Source organism: Papio anubis, chromosome 5 (genome assembly GCF_008728515.1).
Source record: "Papio anubis isolate 15944 chromosome 5, Panubis1.0, whole genome shotgun sequence".
NCBI classification, from domain to species: Eukaryota; Metazoa; Chordata; class Mammalia; order Primates; family Cercopithecidae; genus Papio; species Papio anubis.
In genome coordinates, this window is record NC_044980.1 from 161076215 (window position 1) to 161096886 (window position 20672).

A 20672-nucleotide genomic window follows, 5' to 3' on the forward strand; every position below is an offset into this window, starting at 1 on the left:
GCAAATGATAATGCCTCCATCATGCCCACTAGAAGGATCTTTATAAGGATTGAGATAGCACCCGTAAAGCACCCATTCAAGTGTCTGACCCACAGTGGGTTCTCATTGAATGGGGCCATTGCTAGTCTCCTCCCTGAAACTGACCTCCCCTGGCTTCCATCTCTCACTGCATTGGCAGGAGTCAGGACTGGGAATGAAGTAGCCCAGGTACATTGTGTCCTAAGAGACAGGCAGACCCAAGTGCAGACAGATACTCAGCTTTCCCATCTGTAGAAAGGGGATTTATATAATAGCTAACTCGGGCTTACGATGTACAAGTGAATTAAAAGAAGTAAAGGGCTTTGTTAACCCTGATGCCATTTAGTGTTAGAGTATTTTAATGATAACTGTGAGCACGAAGGAGCCCAAGCGTGGGCATTATACCTAGAAGGTTGCTCCACTCGTGCTCAGATCTGTACTGGGAGCTTGTTGTGTCCCCACCCCTGTGTCTGCGGCTGGGGATTCAATGGGGAACCAAACAGACAAGGCGCCAGCATTGATGGCTAAGATGTAAACAAACTGTGAGGAGGGCCGTGTTGGAAATGGATGGGTTGAAGTGATGGAGGAAAATGTGGGATGCATGCAAAGGGGAGAAACAAGATGTGTACACCTCTCCAAGCCTCTCCTGTCTCCATGTCTGGAAGCTGGAATGTGGAGCTTCTCGCTGCCTTCTTGGAGGGCTCACCCCTTTCTCCTGTAACTCACAGGCGTTTGCCCAGAGAAGGGAATCTCTTTGCTCTCCATCCTTGCCTTGATCTGCATGCTCTGTAAAACCCTTCTCTATCATGGCATTGTGGGGCCACATCCTTGGATTGTGGCCTGGGGCTGTCACCAGGCTTGCCCTTCCAGCTGTGTCTCCTCACAATCTTCAATTCTCAGTCTCATTTCCCTTATCTGTAAAATCTGGCTCATACTGCCTTCCTGGAGGTGGTTCTCTGAACACTAAACAAGGCGCTAAAGCAGCGCTTCAAACTGTGCCATGCACACAAGTTACCTGGAGCTCTGGCTAAAATGCAGATTCTGATTCAGCAAGTCTGGAGCAGAACCTGAGAGTCTGCATTTCTAACAAGCTCCCAGGTGAGGCCAATGATGTTGTTACTGACAATAATGCAATAATTAATGCCAGTAGGATGCAGTTTATATGGCAGGCACTGAGCTAAGCTCTTTACATGCATTATCTCTGGGTTTTTTTTTTTAGTTTTAGACTGAGTCTCGCTTTCAGTCTCTGGAGTGCAGTGGCGTGATCACAGCTCACTGAAACCTTCGCCTCCCAGGTTCAAGCAGTTCTCCTGCCTTAGACTCCCGAGTAGCTGGGACCACAGGCGCACACCACCATACCTGGCTAATTTTTGTATTTTTAGTAGAGGCGGGGTTTCGCCATGTTGCCCAGGCTGATCTTAAACTCCTGACCTCAAGTGATCTGCCTGCCTCCACCTCCTAAAGTGCTGGGATTACAGGTGTGAGCCACCGTGCCCAGCCCATTATCTCTCTTGATCCTCGCTCCAACCTTGCAAAATAGGTAGCGTATTCCAGTGGAGAAACTGAGGCACAAAGAGGCGAAAGACTTTTCCTAGATCACACAGTTAGGAAAGTGGCAGAAGCCATATTTGAACCCCAGCGGGTCTACCTCCGAAGTCCACACACGTCAGTGCCTCTGTGTTGTCTTTTTGCCAGCACAGGGCTCCCTGGAGCTCAGAGGTGGGGGTGGTGACTTGAAGGGGTTGGCAAGCCTGGTCTCCTCCAGCGAAGCATTCCCTTGGCTCTGGGCATTCCTAAATGAGAAGAGGCTAAATCCTATTTTCTTCTCCTAATTGGATGCCTTTTATTCCTCCTTCCTAATTGAAGTCTGGTCATTGCTGGTTGCCATAGCAGCAGCCAAAGCGCTCATCTCACTGTGGCTTGTCTCTGCCTGCGGCCAATGGGAAACCTCCTTTCCCGTATGTGGTGGGGACATGGAGTGTCAGGCTGTCGTATTTTGGTGGCTGGAGGAGGAGAGGAAGTGAGATGGGAGGAAAAAGGGCCTGTCCGCTCCCACACAGAGACTCCGGGCAGCAGGGTGTGTGGAATCCCCAGTCCGTTTTCAGCCAGGCAGCAACAGCATCTGTACTGAGCTGAGTCTATGTGTCTACCAGTGGGCTAAGAACTTCGTGTGCAGTATCTCATTTAATCTTCGCGATCGCCCCAGGAAGATAAGGGATCAAGGCCCAGAAAGGCTAAGTAACCTGCCAGGTCATCCAAGGAGAAGATGGCGAAGCCTGGATTTGAACAGAGACTCCAGCTTCCTTATGTATAGCCATCACACCATGCCACTTCTCAGGAGGTTACTATGAGTGTCTCTCATGTCCCCAGACCCAGATTACAGGTTTGGAGGACTACACAGCCCACCTTCCCAATATCGCAGGCCACAGTTCCACCAAATGCCCTAGCATGGCATCGCAGGGGGCCTAGTTGCCCACTGCTCTACTGCTGCGTTCAGTGCCACCCAGCCCAGGCTCTCTCGAGCTAGCCTGCTTCTCAGGCCCCACTTACGTCCTATGGTTCACCATTACAACCGTTCCCTTGCTCCCTCTCACTTTGGCATACTAACTTGGCAAAACCCCAGCCCTGTCAAAGCGAGCTCTCCACCCCCTCCTCTCCAACTGAGCAACTGGAAAAAAAAATGCGCACAACCACGCTGTATGGTGTCATTTGGAAATGGTAATCACTCACTTCCCATGAGCCCTGAATGCTGCCCAGAAATCATACTGTATCTCCCTGGATGATTTACTCACCCACTCATCACAATGACTAATTCATACTTCTCTCAGGGAGAGAAGACAGAACAGACTCAGAAGAGGGCCCCCATACCATATCTAGCTGTTCTTGTAAATTCTGCCATTTCCCTGGCTTCTGAGGATAGGCCTTCTGCACTCCTGTCTGAGGCCAGCGCCCCCATTTTCTCACAAGGACATTACTCCAGCAGCCATTCCGCTCTTTCTTCTGTCTTCAATTTTCCCTCTTCCACTGGATCCAGCCTATCAGTATACCATCATGCTATTATTTCTCCCATGCTCAAAACAAAACAAACGTTTTTTTGACTGAGGATCTTGCTTTGTTGCCCAGGCTGGAGTGCAGTGCTATGAACTCGGCTCACAGCAGCCTTGACCTTCTGGGCTCAAGTGATACTCCCATTTCAGCCTCCCCAGTAGCTGGGACTACAGGCACATGCCACCATGCCTGGCTAATTTTTGTATTTTTTGTAGAGATGGAGTCTCACTATGTTGCCCAGGCTGGTTGAACTCCTGGGCTCAGGGAGTCCTCCCGCCTCAGCCTCCCAAAGGACTGGGGTTACAGGTGTGAGCCACCACACCCAACCTAAAACTTTTTCGCCCCATTTCCACTTCCAACTACTACATTGTTTCTTTCACTTTCTTTATAGAAAAACTTGAAAGAGGTGTTCCCTTCCTCTCTGTAACCCAATCTACGTGGACTTTGGCCCTCATCTTTCTTTTTTTTTATATTTTTTTACTTTTATTTTTTAATTTTTGAGAGAGAGTCTCACTCTGTCACCCAGACTGGAGGGCAATGGCATGATCTCGGCTCGTTGCAACCTCCACTTCTTGGGTCCAAGCCATTCTCCTGCCTCAGCCTCCCAAGTAGCTGGGACTACAGGCACGCATTACTACACCTGGCTAATTTTTTGTATTTTTAGTAGAGTGAGGTTTCACCATGTTGGCCATGCTAGTCTCAAACTTCTGACCTCAAGTGATCCGCCCACCTTGTCCTCCTAAAGTGGTAGGATTACAGGCGCGAGCCACCGTGCCTAGCCTGGCCCTCATCTTTGTACCAAGGGTGTCCTCATCATGTTCATCAGTGAGCTCCTTGTTACCAGACCAGAGGCCAGTTCTCCATCTTCCTTCTGGACCTGCCAGCTACACTTGCCGCAGTTGCTGACTCCACCTCCCTCAACATCCTTTGCCCTTGCTTGGCCTCCTGGTTACCTTGCTCTTCCAGTGTTCTCCCCTCACCTCTAGCATCTTGGTCTCCTTTGCTGGTTCTTCCTCATTTCCCTGACCTCCCTATCTCAGAGGGCCCAGGGCTGGGTCCTTGATCCTCCCCTTTTCTACTCGTTTCCTTGGTGATCTCATTTTATCTCCCAGTTGCAAACCCATCCCAAGTGCAGGGCTCCAGCCTGGGTCTCCCCACACCCCTCGAATCTCTTATTTCCACTGCCTGTTCTGCATTTTCACTTAAACATAAAATAGGACCTCAAACTAACATGGCCACAAGAATGCCCCTGACCTTTCATCCTGTGTGTCCACTGTCTCAGCCAATGGCAATCTCATTCTTCCATTGCTCAGGTCAGACACCCTGCAGTCATCCGTAACCCCTCTCTTTCCCTTACCCCATCCTGTTAGCTCCACCTTCAAAAGAACCCTACATCCCACTTCTCACCACTTCCCCAGACCCAAGCCACTGTCTTTCCTTCCTTGGATGATGGCAGCCATCTCCTACTTGGTCTCCCAGCTTCTGTCCATTTCCCCTTCCTCTTTTTTCAACAAAGTAGCCAGACTAATCCTATTTAAATGTAAATCAGTGCATGCCATTCTTTTGCTAAAACCTTATGATGGCTTATGTCTCCACCTAGAGTCAACACCTGTGTCCTTTGCCTGGCCTCCAAGGCCCCTTGGGATTTGGCCACTTCTTATCTCTGGGATTATATCTGCAAAACTCTTCCTCCAGCCTCGTGTTCCTTGAATACACCAACATGTGCTCCCCTCCAGGCCTTTGCACTTGCTGTGTCCTCTGCCTGGCATCCTGTCCTCCCAGGTGTTCCCTCACCTCCTTCCGGACTTTGTTCAAATGTCACCTTCTCAGTGAGGTCTTCCACCCTATGTAAATCCCATTACCCTCTCTGCTCTCTTATCCCCTTCTAGCCCCCTTCCCTGTAGTATTTTTCTCTACACCACCTTTTATCACCTGACATTTCACTGTACCTCATAGATTTCTAGGGTATGTGTTATCTTTACATTTTATTTCTGAAATCAAGATGCACTGTGTACTAGATGACAAGTTATAGTTTAATTGGCAACTATTTCTCTTTCTTGGTGCATAAAATAATGGTACACTTTTAAAGATGGCATCTTAGATTCGATGAAACACAGTAAGGAGTTTACCTATGGAGTTGTTATCTGATTCCCCTAGACGCAAATATAAAGTCATGGGGCGGGAATATTTATCTGCCTTCAATTCTGCTCTGTCTCCAGCACCCAGAACAGTGCCTGGCACGTGAGACTTCTCAGCACGTTTTTGTGTGTTGAATAAATGAATGAATGAATACGTAAATGCCCTCAAAGGTGCATCCAGTTTACTGAGGTAGACAATACTCACAGCTGTGAGCCGGCCCCAGATAAACAGTATATCTTGTTAGAATTAATAATAATCTGCTGGAAGTGTTACACCTCAAAGCTGTGGTCCTGGTCCTTTCCCCTCATACCTCACACATGGCCTGGCATGTTCTGAACTGTAATATCCAACATAGCTGTCTATCTCCGTAGGAAACCATGAGCCGTTTTGGGGAAGAATCATATCTTACATGCTTCTGTGGTTCCAGAGTCTGCGAAGGGCTTAGGGAGTTTTTATTGAATGAATAAATGAGCAATAGACAAATATTTATATATATGTACATTTATTCTGGGTGCCTGAAGTGTGCCAAGCATTTAATTCACTCTGATCCTCCCAATAGGCGGGTAGGTAGGAGTTGTTTTCTCTGTTTTCCAGATGAGGAAGCTGGTGCTAAACAAGCGAAGTGTCAGCATCGGGCTTTCTTCCTCTCCCCACTCACCACTGTGCTCTCAGAAACCACCTTTCACTGTCCCAGACCTAGCACAGCTCTGCCACGTTCCGATGCATCCTGATGAATTGTAGCCCCCATAATCCCCATGTGTTGTGGGAGGGAACTGGTGGGAGGTAATTGACTCATGGGGGCGGTTACCCCCATGCTGCTAGTCTCATGATAGTGAGTGAGTTCTCATGAGATCCGATGGTTATATAAGGGGCTTTTCCCACTTTTGTTCGCCACTTCTCTTTGCTGCCACCATGTGAAGAAGGAAGTGTTTGCTTCCTCTTCTGCCATGATTATAAGTTTCCTGAGGCCTCCCCAGCCATGCTGAACTGTGAGTCAACTAAACCTCTTTCTTTTATAAATTACTCAGTCTCGGGTATGCCTTTATTAGCATGAGAACGGATTAATACACTTGGCTCAAGTCCATTTTGCAAACTGGCATTTGGTATTTCTACCACCCATCAGCACAGAGTCTGGGTAGCCCCTTCCACACACCGACACTAGTGTGTTAGGGGAAGGTAGGCTGACCACCTTCCCAAACCTGACCAGGGCTCATTTTTGGACATGTCAAAACAATAAAGCCTCTGAGGAATGATTAATTAGTTTGTAGTAATTTCTAGGGAGGATGTAGGGGGGAAAAACAAAACAGTAAAAATATTAAGTCACTTGAAATAATTCCCTTTTCTGTGAGCTTATAGTCAGTTAGGTTAGTTTGTTATAATTTGTTTTCAGTTTAAGGGATATATTTACATAACTCAAAGAAAAATTGTATGGAAAGGTTTACTGAAGAGAAATCATGCTCTCTCCTCACCCCAGCCTCACTGCCTATCCTATATAGGTGACCACTTTGATTAATTTCTTTTTCATCTTTCCATTATTTCTTGTGCACGTATGATCATGTTCACTCCGCCTTGCACCTCAAACATGGTGCAATATATACGTAGACTATAGACACATATACTTATCCCCCTCTCTCTTACACGAAAGGTAGCATATTATGTACTCTTTTCTGCACCGTGCTATTTTTTCTCGTAACTTTATAGCCTGGCCATCTCTCTGCATCAGTATAAAGAGATTTTCCTCTTTTTTACACAGCTACATAATATTCCATTGCATAGATAGATTATAGTTCTTTCAGTCTGTTCCCTGTTGCTGGACCTTTGGGTAGTTTAAAATCTTTTGCCGTTGGCTGGGCGCAGTGCCTAACGCCTGTAATCCCAGCACTTTGGGAGGCCGAGGTGGGCGGATCACCTGAGGTCGGGAGTTCAAGACCAGCCTGACCAACGTGGAGAAACGCCGTCTCTACTAAAAATATGAAAAAAAAAAAAAAAATAGCCGGGCATGGTGGCACATGCCTGTAATCCCAGCTACTCTGGAGGCTGAGGCAGGAGAATTGCTTGAACCTGGGAGGCAGAGGTTGCGGTGAGCCAAGACCATGCCATTGCACTCCAGCAGCCTGGGCAAAAAGAGCAAAACTCTGTCTCAAGAAAAAAAAAAAAAAAACTTTCGCTATTACAAAGAGGGTCAAAATGAAGACTCTTTTTGTGGGTCATTTTGTACTTGTACAGATTTCTGCAGGTGTATCTGTGGGATAGACAGCTACACGGAGAATTACTCGGTCGAAGAGTAAAATGCGTTTATGTTTTTACTAGATATGACTAAATTCCTTCCATCGGGTTTCTGCCATTTTACATTCCCACGAGCAAGGTGAGAGAGAGCCTGTTTCGCCATAACCTCACCAACGGCATTTGTTGTCAATTTTTTAAACTTTTGCAAATTTAGTGGAGGAGAAATGACAACGCAGTTTTCTACCTCACTTGGAATTAATTACTTGTTCAGTTCCTGAGTTCCTTGGGAGAGTGCTGGCTCCCAGAAGGTGGAACCATGTGGGGACCATCATTATGCTCAGTACATAACGTAGAACCTAGTGCTTAATATAACTAACACAGAATGGGAATTCAACAACAGAAAAATCAAATAACCCAATGTGAAAAGGAGAAAGGACTTGAAGAGACATTTCTCCAAAATTAATATACAAATGGCCAACATCCATGTGAAAAGATGTTCAACATTACTAATTATCAGAGAAATGCAAATCAAAACCACAATGAGATACCACCTCACACATATTTGGATGATGGCTATCAAAAAACCACACAAAATAACTAGTGTTGGTGAAGACGTAGAGAAATTGGAACTCGTGTGCATTGTTGGTGGGATTATAAGCACTTCCTTAGCAAGTGTTGATGTGAACAGTATAGTAGTTCCACTAAAAAATTTAAAATGTAACTACCATATGACCTAGCAATTGTACTTCTGGGCATATATTCAAGATAATTGAAAGCAGGTTGTTGTTGTTGTTTTGTTTTGTTTTGTTTTGTTTTTGAGACAGAGTTTTGTTCTTGTTGCCCAGGCTGGAGTACAATGGCACGATCTCAGCTCACCTGCAACCTCCATCTCCTGGGTTCAAGCAGTTCTCCTGCCCCACCCTCCCGAGTAGCTGGGATTACAGGAATATGCCACCACGGCTGGCTATTTTTGCATTTTTAGTAGAAATGGGGTTTCTCCATGTTGGTCACGCTGGTCTCGAACTCCTGACCTCAGGTGATCCACCCGCCTCAGCCTCCCAAAGTGCTCCAATTACAGGCATGAGCCACCATGCCCGCCCTGAAAGCAGGTTCTTAAAGAATTACTAGTACACTCATGTTCATGGCAGCACTGCTCGCAATAGTGAAGAGGTAGAAGTAACCCAAATGTCCATCAACAGATGACTGGATAAGCATAATGTAGCATGCCCATACAATGGACTATTATTCAGCATTAAAAAGAAAGGGGGATCTCTTAGCCCAGGAGTTCGAGATTACAGTGAGCTATGATCACACCACCGCACTCCAGCCTGGCAACAGAGTGCGACCTTACCTCCAAAAAAACAACAACAAAAAAGGAATAAAATTCTGATATACGCTACAACACAGATGGACCTTGAAGGCATTGTTAAGTTCAGTAAGCCAGTCATAAAAAGACAAATACTGTATGATTCCACTTATATGAGGTATCTAAAGTCATCAAATTCATAGAAACAGAAAATACAGTGGTGGTTACTAGGGGCTGCAGGGAGGGGAAAAAGGAAGTTGTTGCTTAATAAGTGTAGAGTTGCCAGGTGTGGTGGCTCACGCCTGTAATCCCAGCACTCTGGGAGGCCGAGGCGGGCAGATCACGGGGTCAGGAGATCGAGACCATCCTGGCTAACATGGTGAAACCCCATCTGTACTAAAAATACAAAAAATTAGTGGTGGCGGGTGCCTGTAGTTCCAGCTACTTGGGAGGCTGAGGCAGGAGAATGGCGTGAACCCGGGAGGCAAAGCTTTCAGATTTGCAAGATGAGAATGTTCAGTAGATCTCTTTTACAACAATGTGCGTAATGTTTAATACCACTGAAATTGCACTTAAAAGCAGCAAAGATGGTAAACTAAAGGGTTTTTTTAGCATAGTTTTGTTTATTTAAAAAAAAATCATAGGATAAGTCCTCAATAAAGATTTGGCAAATGATTAAACCGATCAACAAATGAATGAACGAAAAATGAGTTATTGGAAATGTTAACAACTTGGCCTATCTTCCTGCCAGGATGCCTCCGTCTTATCTGGAGTGGTGTTTTCTCCATACTGTCTCCGTGAACCAGATTCCCTGACACTTGGTTCCCCCCTCTGCCCCACTTATGTTCTCCTTGTTTCCATCCCCAACAGGGAGGCGCCCAGATCAGCCTGGCGGAGGTCTGCAGGTCTGGGGAGAGGTCGACTCGCTGGTACAACCTCCTCAGCTACAAATACTTGAAGAAACAGAGCAGGGAGCTCAAGCCAGTGGGAGTCACGGCCCCTGCCCCAGGGCCTGCAAGCACGGTGAGCTGGGACCAGGTGTGCCACCCTCCCACAAGGCAGCACCTGGATGTTGGAAGGGAAAGCCTCTCCCAGAACTGGAGGTGGTCAGGCATCACAAGAGGAGAAAAATGGGGTGGAGGAAGTAGGAGAAGAAGACAGGGAAGGAGAGATCTCCACTAAGGGGCAGGCGGCTCCCCTTCCACAACTGCTTTCTTCCACATCTGTGCTTCCTCCTGTCCTTTGTTCTACCTAATACCACTTGGCTAACGAAAACTTAATTCATGATTTTTTACAAATGAAATGGAGAAGGAGATAGAAAACTGTGGAAGGTAAAAGATGAACCTTTCTTGGACCCCTACTTTGTTCAAGGTCCACAGTGGAGGCTTTGTATAAGAGGCAGCTGGAAGTCATGGGAAGAGAATCAGAGGGCTAGGTCAGTCATATGGCCTCTCTGAGCATCCAATTTTTAATGTCTAATGTGAGCCTTAAAAGGTTGTTATGAGGATGGGCACGGTGCCTCATGCCTATAATCCCAGCACTTTGGGAGGCCGAGGCAGGAGGATCTCTTGAGGCCAGGAATTCAAGACAAGCCTGGGCAACATGGTGAGGCCTATCTCTACAAAAATAATAATAATAATAATTAATTATTAAAAAGAGAAAAAAGTTTTTATGATGCTTTGAAGAAATATATGTAAAGAGCACTTGGTAACTGTTCCATTATGACTCTGTTACTTGAAAATCTTGGCCGGGCATGGTGGCTCATGCCTGTAATCCCAGCACTTTAGGAGGCTGAGGCAGGAGGATCTCTTGAGTAGATCTCTCTGAGTTCAAAACTAGTCTGGCCAACATGGCGAAACCCTGTCTCTACTAAAATTCCAAAAATTAACCAAGCATGATGGCAGTCGTCTGTAATCCTAGCTACTAGGGAGGCTGAGGCAGGAGAATTACTTGAACCCGGGAGGCAGAGGTTGCAGTGAGTCAAGATTACACCATTGCACTCCAGCCCGGGCAAGAGAGCAAGACTCCATCTCAGAAAAAAAAAAGGAAAAGAAAAGAAAAAAAGAAAAAAAAAAAATCTAACATTTGCCTATTTTCAGTGAAAAAATATGTTTTTTCATTTTAGTTAGTGCAGTACGCTTTAACGTATTAAAATATCCTTAAACTGTCTCCCCCATTTGGAAAGCCCACACCTACTGGCCAGGCAGACTGGTCAGGACTCAGTTGAGCAGTGAAGTTAGTCTTACCTATAGGGTATTGGACTCCTATGGGATCCTGACCACATCAAAAAGTTAGAGAGAGTGTTTTGGATTCAGGTTTTCTTGTAATTCTCTGTAGTGATCCCTTCCTCTCTGTAGAGGTTGTTCCTTCTGTCAGTACTTGGTTAGTTTGGACAGCCACTGCCTAGAATTTCTATGCAGAGGATAGGTTGGGACATACAGGTAAAGATAAGGGTAGCAAATAGATCAATTAAGTCTATTTTCTTTTTCTCTTTCTCCTCCTCCTCTCCTTTCCCTCCCCACCCCCACCTTCTTTTTCATCATCATCATCATCATCATTTTCTGTACTTCCTTTTGCATCAGGCACTATTCCGTTTATTATGTACAGTTTACCAAGTCTCAGAGAGATAACCAAATTACATTAAGATGTACATCTCCTCAGCAAAGCTAGGTCTCAAACTCAGGTCTCTCACTCCAAAAAGAGACAGTACATTATGCATTATGTTATTGATGGTTCACATGTTGGTCTGATGATGCTGTGGTCTCCTTACAGTCAGAGACCTTAATTCTGTCTCACTTCACTGCTAAACTTGGCTGTCTTCCACCACGATGCTGAGTATGTTCGTACATACAGGAGCTATTCTCTGGAGAACTGCTAGTTGGAGAAATTAAGGACAATTTTTCCAGTTTATCAGTGACCTTGGGCAAGACACTTGACCACTCTGGTCTTTGGTTTGACCATCAGTTCACTGGGAGGGTCACAGGTCTGAGATGCTCTGATTCCTGGCAGGTAGGGTGGCACCTACATTGTACCCAATGACCCAGCAGCCTTTGTCTCTATAGGACGCTGTGTCTGCTCTGTTGGAACAGACAGCGGTGGAGCTGGAGAAGAGGCAGGAGGGCAGGAGCAGCACACAGACGCTGGAAGACAGCTGGTGAGTGAGCACACCCTTGGGCCCCAGGAGCTGCCCTGCCTGGATCTAGGCCCAGCAATGAGATCCCCAAATGCCAGTGCAACTAAGAGAAGGGTTCCACTGGGAAGACTGAGAAACCCTCTCCTCATGGGTTCTCTACACGCAAAAAGGCAATGTAACCTAGTACGATGGTTCCCAGAATTCCTTTCGAATTTGCCATTTTGTTTCCCATGAGTCACCTATGCTAGTTCACACCTAATGTTATTCTTTATCTTGATATAGTGACCTTTATTTTGCTTAAAAAAAAAAAAAAAAAAAGGAGAAACTTTATGTTACTCTAAATGGAAAATTTGTGTAGTTTGCCATAAAGTAAAGAGTCCTTGGGAATTGCATTTGACTTTCAGGAATGGAGAGCAGAAATATTAGACAGAAATAAGATAGAAGTTTACTTCTTCTTCACTTAAGAATAAGAGGCCCAGGCGTGGTAGCTCATGCCTGTAAATCCAACACTTTGGGAAGCCGAGGTGGGCGGATCATGAGGTCAGGAGTTCAAGACCAGCCTGACCAACATGTTGAAACCCCGTCTCTACTAAAAATACAAAAATTAGCTGGGCGTGGTGGTGCACGCCTGTAATCCCAACTCAGGAGGCTGAGGCAGGAGAATCACTTGAACCCAGGAGGGGGAGGTTGCAGTGAGCTGAGATTGTGCCACTGCACTCCAACCTGGGTGATAGAGCAAGATTCTGTCTCAAAAGAGAGAGAGAGAGAGACGAGGGGAGGGGAGAGGAGGGGAGGGGGGGAGGGGAGGAGAGGGGGAAAGAGAAAGAAGAAGAAGAAGAAAAAAGAAGAAGAATGTAATCCCAGCTATTCAGGAGGCTGAGGCAGGAGGCAGGAGGCAGGAGGATTGCTTGAACCCATAGTGAAACCTCATCTCAAAAACAATTTAAAAATAATGGGAGAGGCCGAGCATAGTGGCTCACACCTGTAATCCCAGCACTTTGGGAGCCTGAGGCGGATGGATCACCTGAGGTCAGGAGTTCGAGACCAGTCTGGCCAACATGGCGAAACCCCATCTCTACTAAAAAATACAAAAATTAGCCAGGCATGGTGGTGGGCACCTGTAATGGGGTATTTTGCAAAATTCAGTAAAATTATGCATGATAAGCACTTAACACAGACCCTGACCTAGAGGAAGCATTCAATAACTCTTCCATATTATTATTCTCTTAGAGCCCCAAATTATGTATTTAGTCTCAGCTGCTCGGGAGGCTGAGGCAGGGACAATTGCTTGAACCCAGGAGGACAAGGTTGCAGTGAACCGAGATTGCGCCACCACACTCCAGCCTAGGTGACAGAGTGAGACTCTGTCTCAAAAAAAAAAAACAACGGAGGAAGCAATCCAAGGCTATCCAATTCTGTCAACCCCACAGTGTTATTGGGAATCTAGGCTCCTTTCCTCTGTCTGCTTTGCTGTCTTTACTATGTGACCTCCATCACTCAGGCTGCTTTATAGCCCAAGATGGCTGCTGGATCACCAGCCATCAGGCCAGGTAACCATCAGGAAATAGGAAAGATAAAAGAGAGCATGCCTGTGTACCTTTTAACTAAGAAGCATTCCTGAATGTCCCACACAGCAACTTCTGCTTGCTTCTCATTGGCCAAGCTTAGCCACTTAGCCTGCCTAACTGCAGGGAGATTGGAGAATGAGATCTGTTATTTGGGTACAAAAATCAAATTTCTGTTACTAAGGGAAAAAGTGGATACTGGGTAGACCAAGAGCCAAGTCTGCTTCAAAAGGTAACTGTGGAAAACACAATGTCATGAAAATAAAGCAATATTATTAAAAGTCTAGTTAGAGATATTGCTTGCTAAGCCTGAGCCTTCTCTCCCGTTATTAAAAAAAAAAAAAAAAAAGGTTAGCAAGTGTTTCAGCAACGCTGAGGACATGCTATTGCCAGAGACTTTCTCCTTGTTGTAATCAAAATGTCTGAACAAGAATTGAAAAGGGAACAACTTCCTCACTTTGTGATTCGGTGCTATTTAATTCCTTGTATTATGAGAAAGATCTCATCATACACTTTAAGAAACAATGACAGAGACTAGGGTTTGAATCTTGGATTCTTCATGTTTTTGTGTCACCTTAGGCAAAGTATTTTTGAAACTTTTTATTGTAGTGTAAAATTCTTACAGAAAATTCACCTAAGCAGAGAGCTCAGTGAATTTTCGGAAAGCAAAACTCTGTAACTAGCATCAAATCAAGAAGCAGAATGTGACCAGCACCACAGAAGCCGACACTTTGTGTCACTGCCGGGCAAGTCGCTCTAACCTTGTCTGAGCCTCATCTGAAAACTGAGGAAATAATACTGACTATATAAGGTTACTGAAAGAGACTCAAGGGAAAGGCACTGATGAAGATCGAGTGCAAAGCACACAGTAGACCCTCAATACGTGGTCGAAATTATTGTTAGGAAAGAGAGAAGGAACATTCCTCAATACTGGCTGGAAATACGGTAAATCCCACGTAGGAAATGGCCACAGCCTATGAATCTTGCCATTTGGAAGGAAGAATAAGTTGGTCTTAAGTGCCTGTGCTTTAAATTCAGACAGATATGGATCTGGAGTCTAGCTCAGCCAACTTCCTTCTGGGATTCTGTTTCTGATCAGTAAGACCTTACTGAGCATTAGTAAGTTTTAAAAGCTCCCTGGGTGATTCTAATGTGGAGCCTAGGCTGAATATCACAGCTGTAAACTTCCGTCTCCTCGTCTGTGAAATAGAGATTTAGAAAACAACTACTATGTCATGGTGTATTTTGCAAAATTCAGTACAATTATACATGATAAGCACTTAACACAGACCCTGACCTAGAGGAAGCATTCAATAACTCTTTCATATTATTATTCTCTTAGAGCCCCAAATTATATATTTAGTCTCAGAAGGCGCCCTTCCTTAATATCTTTTACTCCAGAGGTCAGCAGATGATTTCTGGAAAGGGCCAGATGGTAAATATTGTTTGCCTTGTGGGCTGTAGGAATTCTGTTGCATCCCCTCACCTCTGCTGTTGCAGTGTGAAAGCAGCTGTAGGCAGTATTTAAACCAATGACAGTATCTGTGTTCCACGGAAATGTCATTTATGGACACTGAAATTTGCATTTTATATAATTTGCACCTTTTCACCAAGTATTCCCCTTTTGATTTTTTTTTTTTCAGTCATTTTAAAATATAAAAACCATTCATGGCTTAGACTGTCCAAAACAAAGCAGCAGGCAGGATTTGGCCCACGGGCTATAGTTTACTGATCCTTGTTTTACTCTTCTCCCTTACTGTTTTTTTCATGTGATAAAGCGGATGGCAAGGTTCCTGGAATTTTTGTATGTTCCTTTGTTAGTTTAGGATTCTCTCTAAATTGTCTCAATTTCTCTCTCCCCCTCCTTTTCTCTCTCTTTCTTTCTCTCTCTCTCTCTCTCTCTCTATCTCTCTCTCTGTCTGTCCCCACCGACCCCTGGCCATCTCCCTCTCTCTTTCCTTTCCTCTCTCTTTCTCTGCCTCTCTCTCTTTCTCCCTGGCACACTGCTGTGCCACACTACTACGGATCACACAGGCAAAGGTCTGATGCCAGAAATAGGCCCAGGACCTATCTCCCAAAACCCTGGCACAAGATCAGTGGTTTCCACCAAATTCCAAGCTTGTGCTGAGACTTTTCAAGCCGTCTCCTAGCAACCGCCTTCTGTTCCTTCTCCCTTTGTGGCCCCCTGTCTCCACACCCCCTGCCATTCAAACTTCCCTTACAAAGAGGGCTGGGGATCCCAGAGCTGCTGTAGTGGGGTAAACCATCTGCAGCCCCCTCCCCCAAGACTGGAAGCTTCTCTCGGTCCTGGGATGTTAACTGGTCTTGCCATGCCTGCACATCTCTGGAGTCTTGGGTTCTGGTCTGCAAAAGGCTGTCCGTCTGTTCCAATTTACCGTCCTTCCTCGGCACCCAGTACCCAGCATGTCACTGGTCCTCCTCCTTTTTATTTTATTTGTTTTTTTATGTCTTTAAATCATATAATCAGAAGACTGGATTTTTTTTTTTTTTTTAATCCACAAGCAAAGTAAAACTAAGAGTGTTAGAAAATACAGGAGAATAAAACACCAAACAATACTAGAGGGAAAAATCTTTGTATTTGCCTCCTTGGGAACTTGTATTTGTCTAGGGCAGATGCTGAGAAGTGGCATTGCTGGATCCCAGGGCGTGTGTTTTTTATATTTTAATAGACATTCAAGAGTAGTTCTCAAATAAGATTTTATTAATAAATGCTCCCACTAGCAGTGATTGAGTACCCTAATCTACAGCCTCTCTGACACTCAATGTAATCAAACTGCTGTAACTTAATTAAGGATATGTACATTTTTTGTTTTAACAGATAAGGCTAAATTGGCTTCAGAATGTAAATTGACTGCTCTCCTTTACACTTCCCACAGCGATATGCCTGTTTTTGTACCTTCACCAGCACTTGATATTATCAGATTTTTTTTCCGCTTTACCACCCCAGTGGATGAAAAGATACTGTTGATTTTAATTATTTTTCTCCTTACAATTAAAATTAAGTTGGGTTTTTTGTTTGTTTATTTGTTTGTTTTTGTCTCAGCCTCCCAAGTGGCTGGGATTACAGGCATGCGCCACCACGCCCAGCTAAGTTTGTATTTTTAGTAGAGATGGGGTTTCTCCATGTTGGTCAGGCTGATCTCGAACTCCCGACCTCAGGTGATCCACCCGCCTCAGCCTCCCAAAATGCTGGGATTACAGGCATGAGCCACGGCGCCTGACCAACAGCTCTTTTATTTGTAAATAGAGAGGCTGCTGGGGCCAAGGAGGAGAGCCAAGGCCCCTCCACAGAGCAGTCCTCATCTAAGTACAGAAGAGGTTTGAATTGCAGAGTTGTGAGTAGAGATCCAAAATGCATTCTCCCCATTGGGAAAATCCTCAGGGAGATTTTGTGTTTCCCCACACGCTCGCCGAGCCAGCTAGCTGGATGTTGGATTCTCTGCTTTTGGCTGGGATTCTTTTGGCTCAGTATGATAACACTGTCTCATACTGATCAGAAGCCGGGCAGTTCTGTATGTCTTTCAGAAGTCAAGATGGGAATAGAGATAAATTACTACTTAACAAATGCAGCCTATTTGTCACACCAAATCCTTCCAACCTTAGAGTCCAAGGGAAATGGAGAGTTTTAAGGACTATCACCAAAAGTCTCTTCAGCAAATGGTGTTGGAACAATTAGATATTCATATGGAAAAAAATAAACTTGGATACTTATATCATGTATAAAAATTAATCTGTGGCCGGGCACGGTGACTCAAGCCTGTAATCCAAGCACTTTGGGAGGCCAAGGTGGGCAGATCACGAGGTTAGGAGATCAAGACCATCCTGGTCATCGTGTGAAACCCCATCTCTACTAAAAATACAAAAATCAGCTTGGTGTGATGGCACATGCCTGTAGTCCCAGCTACTCAGGAGGCTGAGGCAGGAGAATGACGTGAACCAGGGAGGCAGAACCGAGATCGCACCACCGCATTCCAGCCTGGGTGACAGAGCAAGACTCCATCTCAAAAAAAATAATAATAATAATCTCAAATGGGTTATTGAGCTACACAAAAAAACTGAAATTATAGAAGTACTGAAAGTGTAAGAAAGAAACTGTTCAAAACTTTGAGGTAGGAAAAGATTTCTTAGGACATAAAAAGCACAAACTGTAAATGAAAAAAATCTGTAAATTGGGCTTTATGATAATCAAAAACTTACGATCTTTGGAAGACACCACTTAGAAAATGAAAAGGCAAGCCACAGACTTAGAGAAAATCATGCAGTCCACATACCTGACAAAGGATTCATAGCTCGAATATATTAAGATTTCTTACAACTCAATAATAAGACAACCCAATTTTTTTTTTTTTTTATTTATTTGTTTATTTTAAGACAGAGTTTTGCTCTTGTTGCCCAGGCTACGATCTCAGCTCACTGCAATCTCCACCTCCCGGATTCAAGCGATTCTCTTGTCTCAGCCTCCTGAGTAGCTGGGATTACAGGTGCATGCCACCACGCCCGGCTAATTTTTATATTTTTAGTAGAGGCAGGGTTTTATCATATTGGTCAGGCTGGTCTCGAACACCTGACCTCAGGTGATCCACCCATCTCAGCCTCCCAAAGTGTTGGGATTATAGGCGTGAGTCACTGTGCCTGGCCAACAACCCGATTTTTAAGGGGCTGGAGATTCTAACAGACACTTCACCAAAGAAGATGGTCATAAATGCATGAAGAGTTTCTCAACAAGAAAATGCAAATTAGGCCAGGCTCAGTGGCTTACACCTGTAATGCTCACACTTTGGGAAACTAAGGCAGGAAGATTTCTTGAGGCCAGGAGTTCAAGATCAGCCTGGGAAACAAAATAAAACCCCATCTCTGCAAAAGATTTACAAAATTAGCCAGGTATGGTGGCACGTGCCTGTAGTACTAGCTACTTGGGAGGCTGAGGTGGGAGAATCAACCACCTGAGCCCATGAGTTTGAGGCGACGGTGAGCTATGATCATACCATGGCACTCCAGCCTCAGCCTTGCGACAGAGCAAGACCCTGTCTCTAAAAACAAAGAAAAAAGAAGAAAATGCACATTAAAACCCAACATGATGCAAGTACACACCCAGTAGAGTGACTAACTATAAAGACGAATGACACCAAGTGTAGTGAGGAACTAGAACTCTTAGAACATTGCTCAGGGGAAACATAAAATGGCAAAATCACTTTGGAGCAGCCATTTGTCCGTGTTTTTTGTTGTTGTTGTTGTTGTTTAGACAGAATCTCACTCTGTCACCCAGGCTGGAGTGCCGTGGTGCTATCTCAGCTCACTGCAACCTCCACCTCCTGGGTTCAAGCAATTCTCTTGCCTCAGCCTCCTGAGTACCTGGGATTACAGGTGCCCACCACCACGCCCGGCTGAGTTTTGGATTTTTAGTAGAGACGAGGTTTTACCACGTTGGCCAGGATGGTCTTGAACTCCTGCCTTGGCCTCCCAAAGTGCTGGGATTACAGGTGTGAGCCACCACACCCAGCCTGTTGGTGTATTAAAAGGGTACATTTACACTTACTGTATGACCCAGTAATTCTGTTATCTGTTAGGGGCTGATTTGTATCCCCCCAAAATTCATACATTGAAGCCCTAACCCCCAGTACCTCAGAATGTGACTGTATTTGGAGGTAGGGCTTTTAAAGAGGTAGTTAAGTTAACATGAGGCCATTAAAGTTGGGATGGGACCTCATATGAGTATATTTGGACACACAGACACCAGGGATGCGCATGCACAGAGGACAGACCATGTGAGCACACTGTGAGAAGGCAGCTATCTGCTAGCCAGGGAGAGGGGCCTCAGGTGAATCAAACCTGCTGACACCTCGCGTGTGGATTTCCAGCCTCCAGAGCTGCCAGAAATCAATTTCTGTTGTTTAAGCCACCTAGTATGTGGTGTTTTATTTTGGCAACCCTAGCAATATCCAACAGAAATGAAAACCTATATTCATGCATAGACTTATACATGAATGTACAAGAAGCTTTATTTATACTTGCTTGGAAATGTAAGTAATCCAAATGTTCATCAGCTGAACTCTCTTTCTCTCCTTCCTCCTCCTCCTCCTCCTCCTCCTCCTCCTCCTCTTCCTCCTCCTTTTCCTCAACCACCCACCTCATTCCAAGGTTTGGAACCCCTACCCTGGGTGCATTTAAAGGCAGGTGAACAGATCTAAATATGTTGCAATATTCCATCTAATGGAATATTAATGATAAAAAGGAGTGAACTGTCTGGGCATGGTGGCTCATGCCTATAATCCCAACACTTTGGGAGGCCAAGGTGGGTAGATCGCTTGAGTCCAGAAGTTTGAGACCAACCTGGGCAACATACCGAAACTCTGTCTCTACAGAAAACAGGAAAATTAGCCAGGTGTGGTGGCACACACCTGTAGTCCCAACAACTCAGGAGGCTGAGGCAGGAGGATCACTTGAGCCCACTGGTGGAGGCTACAGTGAGCCAAGATGGTCCCACTGCACTCCAGCCTGGGTGACAGAGTGAGACTCTGATTCAAAAGAAAAAAAAAAAAGGGAGGAATGAACCGCTGATGCATACAGCATCATGGATAAACTTCAGAAACGTTATGCAGACACAGAGAAGTCAGAGACAAAACAGCATATATTGTCTGATTCTATTTACATGAAACTCTAGAAAAGTCAAACTTAATCTATAACAACAGCTAATCGGTGGCTGCCTAGCGGGAGATTAAACTGGGAAAAGGTAGGAGGGAATTCTGGTGAGGAATGGAATGTTCTACATCTCAAGTACAGTGGTGGTTACATAGGTGAATACATTCGCCAAAACTCATCAAACTGTACACTGAAAATGCATTTTGTTGGAAACAAATTATGCCTCATTAAAAAATTTTTTTTTTTGTTTTGAGACAGAGTTTCACTCTTGTTGCCCAGGCTGGAGTGCAGTGGTGCGATCTCGGTTCACTGTAACCTCCACCTCCCAGGTTCAAGCGATTCTCCTGCCTCAGCCTCCTGAGTAGCTGGGACTACAGATGCACACCACCATGCCTGGCTAATTTTTGTATTTTTAGTAGAGATGGGGTTTCACCATGTTGGCCAGGCTGGTCTTGAACTCCTGACCTCAGGCGATCCGCCTGCCTCGGCCTCCCAAAGTGCTGGGATTACGGGCATGAGCCACTGCGTCTGGCCCCCAAAAAATTTTTTTTAATGTATCCTCAATCATCAAAAGGAT

The 20672-nt window shown here is 45.1% G+C and overlaps 1 protein-coding gene across 5 annotated transcripts in view; it reads left to right on the top strand.

Moving 5' to 3' along the window:
- The window catches only part of WWC1 (WW and C2 domain containing 1), a 173385-nt gene that overhangs the window by 135947 nt on the left and 16766 nt on the right, over positions 1-20672 (top strand). For all 5 annotated transcript variants that reach the window (XM_031666591.1, XM_031666592.1, XM_031666593.1 and 2 more), the window contains 2 exons: positions 9608-9760; positions 11800-11891. In XM_031666591.1, coding sequence (XP_031522451.1) covers positions 9608-9760; positions 11800-11891 — 245 coding nt within the window. The remainder of the gene's footprint in view (positions 1-9607; positions 9761-11799; positions 11892-20672) is intronic.